At 41.5% G+C, this 14,669-nt stretch overlaps 2 protein-coding genes across 3 annotated transcripts in view; one reads left to right on the top strand and one right to left on the bottom strand.

Annotated features, from left to right (window-relative positions):
• Positions 1-1,262, top strand: part of DDX43 (DEAD-box helicase 43) — an 85,760-nt gene extending 84,498 nt beyond the window's left edge. For both annotated transcript variants that reach the window (XM_083177211.1, XM_083177210.1), the window contains one exon: positions 1,044-1,262. In XM_083177211.1, coding sequence (XP_083033337.1) covers positions 1,044-1,094 — 51 coding nt within the window. In that variant the 3' untranslated portion in view covers positions 1,095-1,262. The remainder of the gene's footprint in view (positions 1-1,043) is intronic.
• A 4,297-nt stretch (positions 1,263-5,559) lies between these two features.
• Positions 5,560-14,669, bottom strand: part of LOC146064105 (cyclic GMP-AMP synthase-like) — a 55,175-nt gene continuing 46,065 nt past the window's right edge. Inside the window, exons 3-5 of the mRNA XM_083177209.1 lie at positions 9,898-10,146; positions 9,046-9,145; positions 5,560-8,150 (exon numbers count right to left, since the gene is read on the bottom strand). Of these exons, the coding sequence (XP_083033335.1) occupies positions 7,775-8,150; positions 9,046-9,145; positions 9,898-10,146 (725 nt within the window). The 3' untranslated portion in view covers positions 5,560-7,774. The remainder of the gene's footprint in view (positions 8,151-9,045; positions 9,146-9,897; positions 10,147-14,669) is intronic.

Here is a 14,669-nt window from a genome sequence, read left to right as displayed (position 1 = left end):
CAAAATGTGCTGACAGGTGGTATTTCAGACACGGTGGTACATTTCGGTGTCCATGTTGACACAACATGTGCCGACAGGCGGTATTTCATGGCCTACCATCCACTAGCGAGGAACAGTGCCCGAAGCATGGCGAGCGTAATGAGCTGTGCAAGGGGACGTGGTGCTACGTTTCTGTGTCCATGTTGACACGACATGTGCCGACAGGCGGTATTACATGCCCTATCATCCACTAGGACGTGGTGGGAGAATGCGATAGTGTGCCGAGCATAGAGAATCACCATGCCCAAAGCATGGGGAGCACAGTACTACGTTTTAGTGTTTATGTGGACTGTGTTGACATTCCGGTAAAAAAAAAGTAGACTTTTTCTATGTTGACCTAATGACCCTGTCGACCTAATGCTGGTTACCTAATGATCCATACCCTACTAAATCTGTTATAGTAGCAATATCCCAGGAAATCCAGTAGGAGAGGTTTAGAACCAGGATCAGACGAAAAAGCCTGAGTGGGAAGAGACAGAATTAGTAGTGATAACAACCAAGTCCCATGCTTTGAGAGAGTCAGATACAGTTCTAGGGATGTCCAGAGTCATGGGGCATAGTTAAAGTGGTGTCCACAGCAAATCAAGGAGGGGGAAATGAGGGAGAATGATGAAGAATCATTTGGGGTATTATGTAGGGCTGAGGTAGCCAACTCCAGTCCTCAAGAGCTACCAACAGTGCATGTTTTCCAGATCTCCTCACAGAATCACAAGTGAAGTAATTAGCTCCACCTGAGGATCTTTTAAAATGTGTTAGTGAGTAATAAGTGCACCTTTGGTGAACTGTTGGTAGCTCTCGGGGACTAGAGTTGGCTATCACTGATGTAGGGGATTGTGCAAAATAAACAAATTTTGGCAGGCTAGACATTTTAAATGCAGCTCAATCTACCTCATTTTTAATACTACTGTAACACAACACAAAGAAACTAAATTAATTAAAAAGACCTGATTGTTTATAAAAAAAAAAGATCAATATTCACAAGTTCTTTATTTTTTTTTCTACAGTATATGAAAATTTCACTACTTTGGCTGAAAAAAGTTTGTTCATTGATATGAATCCAGTTGGATTAAGGAACCATTTGCAAAGAACTATACACAAGTCTTCAAATTGGACGGTCTTTTTTGTAGTAGAGTTGATGCTTCTTTTAAAGCATGATACAGTACATTTTGTCAACATGTCATTGTTGCATGGAATACTGTGCCAATAAAGTTTCAGTTATCACATTATTGTGTGCGAGTTAAGTCTGTACAATGATAGTTATTGTAAAATCAATTCTAATATTTCTGTCCAGGCAGGTTTACTTTTCAATACATTATTTTCCTGTTAATGCTGACAATTGGAATTTCCCCAGAGGTTTCCTTTTAGCAAGCAGATCTCCAACTAAAGCCTTAATGGGTCCTAACGCATGTAGTGATGTGTGTAGATGTGTTCTGAGCGATGCTAGATTGCTCAGCACCCAGCGATTTGCCAGTGCTGTGTGCTGAGCGATCTGTCAGGGCCAGTGTTCTCTGAGAACACTGGCCCGACCGATTAATGTTGGCCACACCCCCCGAAGTGATGAAAGCAACAGTTTTCCCATGGGGCAATTCCCTCTGAAATACACCCCCAGTGCAAGGTGTCACCACACACAGTGATGCCTCTGCCCAAAGAATTATGCATAGACTTATGCTGCTTTCACACCGCAAAACCTGCTTAGACCCGGTATTTAAAACAGGTACTTGTTTCCTAGCACGGCGCACACGATTTTGATTGTATTGATCGGGTCGGAAAAATCGCGTTGATCAAATTGCATGCGATGGACGCGATTTTTACATTGGAATCCATGTAAAATGGTCCCTGAGACCCAATTTTACATGAATTTCAATGTAAAAAGCCCCCAAACCTCCCATTTCAATAGCAACCCCCCCCCCCCCCCCTGATGGGTGAAATGGCCCTCCATTGTTAACGCCACCCCACTATTGACGCCAACCCGAAGCGTGGTGAGCGCAGCGGTACGCGTCCTCCGACCTTTTCATACCCCCACTATCCACGTCGGCGTGGAGTTGATTCTATATAGTGTGGCGAGGGGACGCGCATAACTTCACAGGTATACGCGTCCCCTCGCGGGGGCTCGCCACGCTTCGGCTCGGTGTCTCGCTGCGCTCGCCACGCTATATAAATTCAACTCCACGCCGACGTGGATAGTGGGGGTATGAAAAGGTCGGAGGACGCGTACCGCTGCCCCTCAAGGGCTCGCTGCGCTCGTCACACTTCGGGTTGTCGTCAATAGTGGGGGGGGCATTAACCATACTTTATAACCATATACAATGAGAAATGGGCCATATTGGCCATTTCCCATTGTTCCCTATGTAAAATCGGGTTGATCGCGTCGATCTTATCGCGGCCCATTATCAATCGATCAACGCGATTTTCTCTTTACCTGCAAATACACTGGTGATTGACAGAAAATCTGGTCTAAACAGGTTTTGTGGTCTAAACAGGTTTTGTGGTCTGAAAAACCTCCCCACTAGGGCAATCCTATTCCCCCCCCCCCCCCCCCCCCCCCCCCCCGTCCGATGCATCAGTGTGGGGAGGGGGATGCCTCCACGGGGGGGGGGACACACCTTTGTTCATATCTAATGACAACTGTGCATATTTAATGGGTGGTTCCCCACACGCTCATTAAATATTCACTGCACTGGGTCCCGCTCATTAGATATGCACCACTGTTTGCTGGGTCCGAAATACAATTTCACACCCGTTCAGACTGCAAAAAAAACAAACGGGTCTGAAGCGGGTACCCTGCTTTTTTACTGTTTACAAATAAAATCACTGTGGACCTTTCAGACCGCACATATTAGCGTTTTGAAACGGTAAAGAAAACTGCAAAATACCAGGTAATATGTGCGGTCTGAAAGGGGCATTAGTCAAGGTTTAGGTTATCATAGATTGGTTATTGCCTAGCAACCTTAAGGCCATACAAGTTTCCTGGGCTTTGCAAATGATTACAGACAATTCAGCAGGTAATTTTCCATCCTTGTAGCACCTTTCACTGCTATGATTAAAAGAGGGGCCAAACTTCAAGAGGGGGCATTGGTACCTTAAAAATGTAAGTTTTGTTTGAACCCATTTATACTGCAACAACATGATCCAAATATCTCCGAAGGGGGAATCGGCATTCATGTGAATTTACTTGAGAAAAATTGCCTCCTGATGAAATGTATTATGTAGGCAATAGAGCCATTATGTGGGCATGTGAAGAGTGGAGTCATTACCTTGTCGCCACCCCATTATAATTTATACTAACCCAAAGTCCTCTGACGCATAAATCTGCTAAAGGAATAAACTCCAGTCCGGTGAAGTGGACTCTTCTTTTACAGATTCCAGAACCTTGGACAGTGGTGCTGGGTGAGTTACAGGACACTGACCAATGACCAGGCATTAGTAAGTTTATCAACAGGATTTTTCTAGGTATGTTTGGTTTCCTTCGAGGAAGAAAAATACATTGTTCTTCATTTGTCTTTCATTGTACACATAAAATCTGTCTCAGTCATACCCTTCTCGTATTATAACCCCCTTAAGTACAGGGTTACAGGAGAAAACATTGGTGGGCCTCACCCCCTCCTTTAGGAATCGGTTCCAGACTGTGCCCTTGAATTTTACATGTGTTCCTTTATACTGCACATGATTATAGTGTATTTTGTACAGTGCATTGTTTCTGTTAATATCCTGCACAATCAGTATTTGCTTTATATATTTATCAAGATGTTTAGACCTCTGGAGGCTGGCCACACCTCTTAGCATGGGCCCTTACTTGTGCATTCCCTGTTGGGCCCTTCATGCTCCACTCTGACACTGCTTCAGTATCTTCTGGAAGGCAGGTATGAAAAGTAGACAAGAATGCCAAAATGTTTGTAAGTTAAAGAGGAAATTGGTTTCAGATCAGAGGCAGCATTATTGGCTCTTTTTTAAACCGATAAAAACAAGCTGAATGTACTGTATTAGTTATCATGTTTGACATTGGTATATGAATGCTATGTGTTTAGAGCTTAGACAGCAGTGTTATTACTAAGTATCTGCAGGTGGCACCTTTGCTTCTCCAGGGGCACCTCTGTTTGGCTTACAGGATGTCTGGAACACCAATGTGCAGCCTGAAGAGCCTTAACATTCACTTGAATGTTAGCTTCTTGCCTTGCCTAGTGCCCTTCTCCATTCAATACTCGGCAGCATGTTTAACGTAATCTTTGACAGGGCCCAATTCCAGTGCATTTCTAACCTAATATAGAACAGCACTGTATGTGTACATGGTAAATATAATTTAAATGATGCCAAGAAATAGCATAGAAAGCACTTTTCTATAGATGCCATATAATAGGCTCTGCGTCGTCTGAGTGCAATACTGTACTAACTTCTTGATCTTCATAGAACAATAATGTATCTACCATGGGTGCAAGGTGTGTACTGCAAATAGGTCAAGAGGGCCCCATGGTGGAACCCATAGGCATGGCCCATTGCCAGATTTTTCCTGTCAAAATGAAAAAGCTGCTCCAGCCTCTCCCTATCATTTCTTAACACTGACATATTCTAACATTCTGCAAAGAGTAAATAGGTAACATGGGGAGGGCAGATGTATTATTGTGTGTTCAGCAATAGTGGGTCTTGAGGATATTATCCAGGGAACGAGATGGTGGCATGCATCCTGATGTGCCGCTTGCAACAGTTTACCTGGACTAGGAATTAGGGAGTGGTGTGCAAGAAGTTTGTATTTTGGTTAGTCTGCCTACTGCATTCCGCATATATAACTGGATGTAGTGTCATTGATGATATTGTAGGGCAAGTTAATCCTATTTCTTCACAGGTCACTCCTAATTTAAAGCACAACTTTACTTATTATTGTATTGTCCTAACCAGGGCCCTTATTCTGATCGGTGCAGATATTCCCGCTTGCGTACGGGCCGCCGATGTTTATAGTCTGCGCATGTGCAGAGGTCACTCTGCGCATGTGCAGGCGATTTCGCCGCATGGATTCTTTATACGCCGCACAGGGGGCGTAGAGGGGCGTGAGGGGCTACTTATCCTCATTACCCTATGCATACGCCCCGCGTTTCATGGGCGTTCCCATGCAAACGCGGGGCGTATGCATGGTAATGAGGCCGTGACGCGTGGGTACGGGGCGGGCATCTGACATCGCCGGATGTCAGCTGCCCGCCCCCATACAAGATTTCACACGGACAAGTGTCCGTGTGGTCTTGTGTTGCGGGACCTGGTGGAGCGTGCGGCCCTGCATTCGATGTTCGGCGACCATCGAATGCAGGGGCTGCTCCCAAGACGGAGGAGGCGTATCCCCGTCCAATTTCATGCGGATCGCCACATATCCGCGTACGGACGGGAGGTGGCGATCCGTATGGAAGGCGGGGATTCGCCTGCACGGTCGCGGCCGCATATTCTGATCGGGCCGCACCGATCAGAATAAGGCCCCAGGAGTGTTAGTTTTTGCTTTCATGTAAGAAAACAAATCTGAAAAGTCGTGTTTTTTTTCAATATTATTTTTATTGAAGAAAAATAGGTATGTCATACAAATCATCGTCCATGAATATAACCGTACAAATAAACATAGAACAAATCACAAGGTGTTCATTAGAAAGTAAATGTACAGGTCAGTATACTAACACAAAAGAGTTATTTCATAGAGGAGTGCCATTAGTTAGAGGTCATATTAAACCAGGTGGTTAACTTTACCACATTGCGAACATTATCAATCACAGTCGGAGACACAGAAAATAGATATACGGAAGTCAAATATGAAAGAAGGTTTGTGCTTTAGGTTCTGCATCCAAGAAGTATTCCAGTCAATCCATTTGTAATAGCTAATATACACGTGGCAATACAAGAGACAAGGGAATAGTGTTGGGATTGATCCGTTGGGATAGGATAGTTTTCTAGCCTTAAAATTCATTTTTAAAATTAAAATCAAAGTTTCTGTGCACACATCTTGATTGTTTTTATATCCATACAATGACTAAATGACTATTTCTATACAATTACTAAATTGGATTATATCACATGTAGTTAATTACAGGTATACCAATAAACATGTTAAACAATGTTTATTCTTAAATGAGATTATTCAATTATTTATTTTTTATTACATCTAAAATAACAATTACAATAAAATAAATCAGTATTATTCCAGCTTTTTCTCCTGAAATCTACATTAATCACTTGAATGGCATTTTTTTGTGGAATCCGAACCGCTCCAAACACAGCCCGCCATGAGCCGCACTCGCAAGTTTCCGGCTTTGCTCGGAAACCTGAGCGCGGCCGAACGGTGAAGTCTCGCTACAGATTTGCGTGAGACGCAGAGTCTTCATAGGCTCGGCACCTCGAGAATTTGGCACCATTTTTCCCACACTTCTCCAAGCAGCGCACAGCTCTGCAGTCGGGGGGTTGTTGTTGGGCTAAGGGTTGTGCTGCTGTGCAGGGGTGTACTGTTTGTGACTTTGTGCAGAGGGGTTTGTGGCTGTGCAGAGGGGTTTGTGTTGTGTAAAGGAGTTTGTGCAGACTGCAGAGGGGTTTGTGTGATACTGTCCTAACGTCATAAGTTCCATGTGTGATTGTTCTGCCTCCACGCAGTGTTGCGCAAGCTGCGCCTTAAAATAAAGTAGAAAAACAATACATTTTGCTCTTTATTGTTTGTGTGTACTGCACCCCAATACACCATACTGATACTGTCAGAAGTTCCGTGTGTTAATTAGCAGCCAGCTTGCTGCAGACTTTGGCCTAAATTGAATGAAAACAACATTGTGAGCTGTAAAGTGGTCAAAATTGTCTAAAAGAGCTGGAAATTTAGGTTATTGAGGTTAATATTAGTCTAGGGACAAAAAACGCAAAAAATTACGTGATCTGGGCGTTTTGTTTTTTTTACCATTTTTTAAAAAACTCCAAAGCTTTCACCAGCGCTTGACCAATCCAAATCCCAGTGATGAATCCAAATCTTTGGCTCCGGCGCCCATCTCTATAATAGTGACAATATCACTGCTGACTATTTTGCATGGGCAACCATTTTGATAACCAGTTTCTTCCTATTTTTCCAAAGTTGCAATATTGCTACCAAGTCCAAATTGAGACCGATCTCATCTTCTAGGCCGCCAATTGGAGAGCCTAGGTGCATTTATGTTTTGCCACTAGTCTTACACCGTTACGGTTTTTAGTATATTACTTTTGCTTTTCATCCAACTAATGAATGTCATTTTGGAATTGTTAATTATGCTGGTGGTCCCCTGGTCAGAGCTGCATGTATTTTTAAAAAGCAGTACCAGCCAGTGACTTTAGACCTGAAAACCAGGCCCCGGCAGTCAGTTCAAGGTGACAGGCAGACAATGATTTCATGCAGACAAGTAAGTGGGTGGAATGTGAAAAGTAGGGAGGATACCAGAACTGAGTTTACAGTCAGGCAGCAGGTTCATGGAGACAAACAGGTTAGCAGGATCAGTAGATTATGGGGCAGATGTATTCAGCCTGGTGAAGAAATAAAGTGGAAGGAGACAACGCACCAGCCAATGAACTCCCAACTCATTTTCAAACACAGTTCATTGGCTGGTGCTTTATCTCCTTTCACTTTATCTCCACTTTATCTCTTCTATAGGCTTAATACATCTGCCCCTATGTCTGGTAATGAGAGATTTGAAATTGGCTTTCTCTTATTTACTTATTTGATCTGGTCCGTTGATTGTTTATCTTTGAGTGAGTAGTTGAGTTAAGTGGTTGGACATTCCAATCCTGGATAAAATAATGGATAATTTTGATTTTTTTGATATTCTACCTGTTTATAAAGATAGTCACAGCTTGCTTTGTCGATACTTTCAGGACTAAAAAGATTGTGGGAAGGCATAAAAAAGTTTTTAAGAGTGTAATCTTTAAGACAGGTCTGGAAATATTCAATGTATCTGTTAAAGCATGAATCCAGATCTTCCAGTTTCCAGTCGTCATCTTTTGCGTATATCACGCACATGTGCAGTAAAGCAGTCTTGGCATGGTAGGAGCAGAACGGATCCATTTTTCTTTTATTTCTTTTATTTTCAGTATTTTTAAGCAACTCCAGGAGGTTCTTCATCAGTTTAAGGCACTGTTTTCTGAGGGAAAGTACAATACAAGAGCACTGTTTGTACCATTGTCAAATGCTTTTTGTGTTTTTATTAACTAATTAAGGTTATTATTATTATTAATAAGTGTACATAACTACAAGCTACTAGGAATCTTTATTGTTTAGACATGCAACGTTAATCTCCAATGTAGTATAAAAAAAAATCTTTGGCGCTATTAAACCTCTAAAACGTAACCTATATTATTCTTACTAAGCCGTTATTATTGCTTCTTAAAACACTGTAAATCTCTAAAAAATACATCTGTCTCAACGACTAGTTGACCATTTTGCAACCTAGCAATAATTTTAGATAAAAACTGTTATCTATACATATAATAAAAATATAAGGGATGTGTCTACGTAGAATTTGTTAGGAGAAATTTACTACTAGGAACTGTTTATGAACTATGGAGATTAAATACATTCACAATTTTCTGTTTAATATGGATCTTGTTTTCACTATTGTATTTCTTGAATACATACAGGGTTGGGATGCCAGTCAGAAGACCAACAGCGGAATCCCAATGTTGGAAATCCCAGCAGGGGCTCGATAAGTATACTAATCCTCTCCCTCTAACCCTCCTTACCTGATGCCTAACCCCCCTCCCCAATTGTGCCTGAGCCCATCAATCCCTCCATCACCCCGCAGCCTAATCCTACCGCTTAAAGACCTAGCCCTTAACCAACCCCCCCATGCTTTTTAGTGCCTAAACCTATTCCTCTCGCTCTAACTGCCCAAAGCTCACCGCGTGTTAGTTCCGTTAAGCCACGCAAGCGAAGATGCAGGCAACACACTAATAACAAAATAAACTTTTTTTGTTTAGTTGGTGTTTAGCAAAAATTTTCTGTTTATATATGTGTCTGTAACATAACTCTGTACTAACCTGCAGCACATTTCTCTTCTCTGTTCACAACAGATTTTTTGACTCCCATGATTGGATATTATTTTCTTTTCAATATTTGAAAATGAAATTCGCCATGTATCTGTAAAAGACAGCCAATTGCATGGTAGAGATAATAAAGACTTTTTAAAATATATACGGTATATCATTTTATTTTAAAAGGAAATCAGATTTGTAATCTAGATATTACAAACAATCCATTACGTCATTGAATTTCAACAGATAATATTTTATAGAGTTTTTTTAATCATGCAGAGAGGAAAAACATGACCTGTTTGAAAAACTTGAGAGTTGAGATTAAGAACCACTGTATTACAGAAATAACATTTAACCCAGAGTTTCCCGAAGTGTAAAATTAAAGTGCATATTTTAATTATATCCATGTATGGGTCCATGTAGTGACTTAATACATAAGTTAATTTAACCATCTGGACTTAAACAGGTTGATCCTTAAAACCTGGGGGGTGATTCAGGTTGGTTTGCAAAGCACATTTGGTTTGCTAAATGACAAAACCATGTGCACTGCAGGTATGGTTGATGTAACATGTGCAGAGAGTTAGATTTGGGTGGGGTGTGTACTTCAAATTGATATCTATAGTGCAGTTTAAAAATTAAGCAGCCAGTATTTACCCAGCACAGAATCAAAATTCCGTTCCATATATTGCCCCCTCTCTGCACCATACACAGTGCCAAGTGTTTCCTCTTTCTGCCCCACACACAGTGCCACGTGTTACCCCTCTCTACCCCACATAACATAAGTTAATCTCACCAGAGGACTACAATTAACTTAATGGAACATTGGAACATAGAGAACTCAGACAATCAAACTGTTACCTATTTTATTTTCCTGTCCCAAGTTTGCTTTTTTAGGTACCATGTAGAATGGTTCTCTTCTATAGTCTTGTTTCACCTTAGTGCCTAGCCAGTGACCAATATCCATTCCATCTCTTGTATTATCAGGCCATGGCTGATTGAGTTTAAGGGCAAGAACCAGGTCCACTGATATAACTCTAGTGTTTTCTTCAATGCGAAGAGTTACCGCAGGACTTAAAGGATCTTTTTTCTCTAAATGGACTTTCATATCTGTAAAATATATATAAATATATGTGTAGTTATTTCAAAGCATCATAAACATGCAATATTGTATCCATACACATGCTATTTAGTTAGTGGGCAGTTGTCTGAGTTATAAATATACAAAGAGGGAATTACTTTTAAAGAACAGTTAAAAAAAAAAAAAAGTTATTCTGCATGAATCCCACTGAATATGGACTGATCTGTTATTTTTCTCTCTCCATTCCAGGTATGTGAATTGCATGCCTGAACTGCAAGTCCTAGCATTCGGCTCTGCATCACCTCCTATGAGATCTATGCAGTATACTCAATGTATGTGAATTGTATTGATATCCTTAAATCTCTGCCTTAATCTGTATTTTCTCTACTGCATAACCAGTATTGTATTAAAGGATGTGTTGTAGTGTTTGTATTGCTTGTTTGAAGTTGTTCAGTGAGGTATAATTTATTGGAGTATATTTTGGCTAGTGTTTATCTGACAAAGGCTAATTTATGTCCTTGATAAGGTGGTCATGTGACCTCAGCTGTAGCATGTCCTAATCAGGCTTAGTATATCTCTGCATTAAGTTAGTGGGCAGTTGTCTGAATAAAAGTAGTTCCCACATTGTAATTTCTCAGTTAAAAAGCAGTTGAAAAACATCAAGCAAGGTAAATCCAATACTTATTACACATCATTAGTCAACTTATCCTGTCTACCTAATCCTGTCTCTAAAGGCCCCCATACATTTGGATGACTTGTCCGAAGGACAAGTCAACATAATGATACTGAGAACTCCCCGGGGGGGTCACACACGGTTTGGCTCTTGATGTGCCAAGTTTTGCATGTGATAAATTTCATGCGATTTATCACATGCAGTTCCCTGGGAGCTGCAGGTGGAGGGAGCCGAGGGGGGCTGCAAGCAGGGAGCCGGGCTGGAGAGGCAGTGGGCGCACTGACCTGGGCGGTGAATGCCGCAAGCAGAGAGCCGGGTAGGGGAGGCAGTGGGCGCACTGGTCTGGGCGGTGAACGCTGCGAGGGGACCAGAGACTGGGTAGCTTAGGGGAAGCCGGGCAGCAGCAGGCGGACATAGAAATTTATGAACAGTCAGTGATTGACAGTCCACCATCTCTGCATGCTTCCAAACTCCTCTCTCTAACCTCCTCTCTCTGCCTCTCCCAGTGGTCTGACTCCTCCACTCAGGAGGAAGGCCATTGCCTTGACCTTTTTTTCACCATGCTGTGCACAGTCTCTAAGTTTACTAACACTACCTTTCCTCTCTATGATCACAATCTCATCACCCTCTCGCTCTATTCCTTTAACCCAAGCTCAATGACAATCAGGAAAGCCTACTGAAACTCGCAGAACTACTAATGCTATAAATTTTCCACAACTTTACAGCTCTCTGCATCAACAGCTCTCACCAATTTCTACATTTACCTCTCCTGACTCTGCTGTTTGCCACATGTACCAGACTCTTGAAGTGGCTTCAGCTTCCCATTACACCCCACGCAGGCTTAGATGCCAACTGTGGCACTCCAAAATAACTAAACAACTTCAAAATCAGTCACGTAAAGTAGAACGCCAATGGTGTAAATCTCATAATATGACTGATTTCCTCACGTATAAGACTAGTTACCACTCCTACTGCAATGCTTTGGACACTTCTAAACAAACATACTTCCAATCCTTCATCTCTTCTCATGCCACCAACCCTAAGCGACTTTTTAACACCTTTTAAGTCTCTTCGGTACCCTCCCGCTCCTCCCCCACCGGCTACCATCAGTGCATAAGAACTTGCCTCTTACTTTAAGGATAAAATTGATAACATCCGAGATGAAATGGTATGCTCTTCCTCAACCTCTAACCCACTTTTTCTCCACCTGAACCCTCTGGCACTTTCTCTTCATTTGAGCCCACAAATGAAAAGGAAGTATCCACACTCTTCTTATCCTCCTACTCCACTACCTCTCCTCTTGATCCTATACCTGCACAAGTCTTCAAAACTCTATCTCCTGTGCTTATCCAAACCTTAACTAAAATCTGCAATCTCTCTTGCTACTGGTACTTTTCCATCTCTGTTCAAACATGCAGCGATTACTCCCATTCTGAAAAAACAGTTCTGACCCTAACTCTCTAACTATCGTCCTATCTCTCAACTCCCATGCCTCTCCAAGCTACTCAAGAGACTTTTCTACCCTTGCCTCATACACTTTCTTAAATCTCACAGCCTATTAGACCTACTTCAGTTAGGCTTTCGTTCCCAACGCTCCACTGAGACAGCACTGACTAAAGTTGTGAATGATGTGGTAACTGCCAAGTCTAAATGTCATTACTCACTACTTTTTTCTTCTAGATCTCTCTGCTGCGTTTGACACTGTTGATCACATTCTTCTCATGCAAACACTGCACTCCCTAGGTTTTAATGATACAGCCCTTTCTTGGTTCTCATCTTACCTATCTGATCGCTCTTTCAGTGTTCGCTTCTCTGACTCTACCTCCTCTTCACTACCTCTGTCAGTCGGAGTTCTACAAGGCTCAGTCTTAGGTCCTCTGCTGTTCTCAATCTATACCTCCTCCCTTGACAAACTAATCAGCTCTTTCGGATTTCAGTATCACTTGTATGCGGATGATATTCAAATCTATTTATCAACCCTAGAGTTGTCACCACTGGTTTTGGACCGAGTCTCTGAATGTCTATACCATTTCATCTTGGATGTCTTCTCGCCACCTCAAACTCAATATTTCCAAAATGGAATTACTTATATTCCCATCAGCCAAGAACAGTTACCATCCTGATATCTCCATACATGACAACTCTACAATCTACCCTACAAGCTCGTTGCCTAGGGGTCTTCCTTATCTCTAAACTGTCCTCTGTTCCCCACATTCAATCTGTTGCAAAATTATGCTACATGCATCTAAAAAACATCCAAAATACGACCCTATATCACACAAGACTACTAAATCTCTTATCCATGCATTCATTATATCCCGCATTGATTATTCCAATAGTCTCCTAACTGGTCTTCCCAAGAACAGACTCGCCACTGCAATCCATTTTAAATCCCTCCATTGGTTGCCTGTATTTTACAGTATTCAATATAAAACACTACTACTCGCATATAAAGCTATTAACCATACTGCACCATATCTCTTTACTTATCCCAAAATATCTCCCATCTGGACCATTCTGCTCTGAGGAAGATCTGCATCTCTGTTCTGCGAGGATCACTAGCTCCCATTCACTATTACAGGACTTTCATTGGGCTGCTCCCATCCTATGGAATGCCCTTCAACGCCTCCAAACTTTCAAGTGTACCCTGAAAACTGACCCCTTCAGGCAAGCCTATCATGTTATCTCTGAGGCACTTACCATATATACTCGAGTATAAGCCTACTTTTTCAGAACATTTTTTATGCTGAAAAAGCCCCCCTCGGCTTATACTCGAGTGAGGGTCCCACTTGAGTCAATAAGTTTTCCCAGTTTTTTGTTGTAAAATTAGGTGCCTCGGCTTATATTCGGGTCGACTTATACTCGAGTATATACGGTATGTATTATATAGCTTTTCTTCTGAACATGCAACTTGGTAGGACTGCTATGCTATTACTCGTGCCTGTCCCTGTGTTTCTCTCCTATGTCCCTATAGATTGTAAGCTTGCAGCAGGGACCTCCTATTCTGTCTGTTACCCAAATTGTTTTATCTCTGTTTACAATTGTAAAGCGCAACGGAATCTTCTGCGCTATATAAGAAACTGTTAATAAATAAATGTTATACGTCATCACTTGTAGCCTGTAGCAAATCGTACACTTAGGGCCTATAGTAGTGTACACACAGTGCAATTTAATTTATATTTGATTTTGATTTCTTTTAGATTTGTCCTAATCGACCTCCTTTCGATTGGACTTATTTCTCATTGGATTTGCTATGCAATGCACGTTCAATTTGTACTTTTTAATTGATTTCACTATACTGAAATATAACTGGCTTGTTATTTTTCAAAAAAAGGGGTGTGTCTCTGCTTTCTAAATAAATGGCCGTGGCCAATTTAGAATTCTTATATTTGTGCTGAGTTTAGGTGGTGTTTGGACCCTGCATATTTCTATTTTGCTTTCTATTTATGGCTTTGCCTAAACGAAGTGCTTTTTTTATTGCTAAATAAACACCTTTTCATACTGAAGAAGAACTTTTCAAGCTGGATCACCACACATTCAGGGTTTTATATGCCCAGGCATGTGCAGTCATGGAGATGGAGAGACAGCAGAAGGAGATGTGTTAGATGATGCTGAACAAATACCTAAATGATGCAGAAGGAAAGATTTTTCCTTGCTTCATCAATTACAAGAAAATAACCCTGAGGATTATCGCAACTTTTTATGGATGGATCATGCAATGTTTAAAGAGCTGTTGAGACTTGTTTCACCATTGATTTAAGAAACAGGACACTAACATGCAGATGGCTATCCTTGTGGAGGAAAGGCTTGTGGCTATGCTTCATATTGCAACTGGAAGATAATTTAGGGACTTCCGTTTTTCATCACATAGTCAGATCC

The sequence above is a fragment of the Crinia signifera genome, chromosome 3 (assembly GCF_055691185.1).
Source record: "Crinia signifera chromosome 3, ASM5569118v1, whole genome shotgun sequence".
In the NCBI taxonomy this organism is placed as follows: domain Eukaryota; kingdom Metazoa; phylum Chordata; class Amphibia; order Anura; family Myobatrachidae; genus Crinia; species Crinia signifera.
The sequence above is the reverse complement of the archived record's forward strand: the minus strand, read 5'-3'. Positions and strand labels throughout refer to the sequence as shown.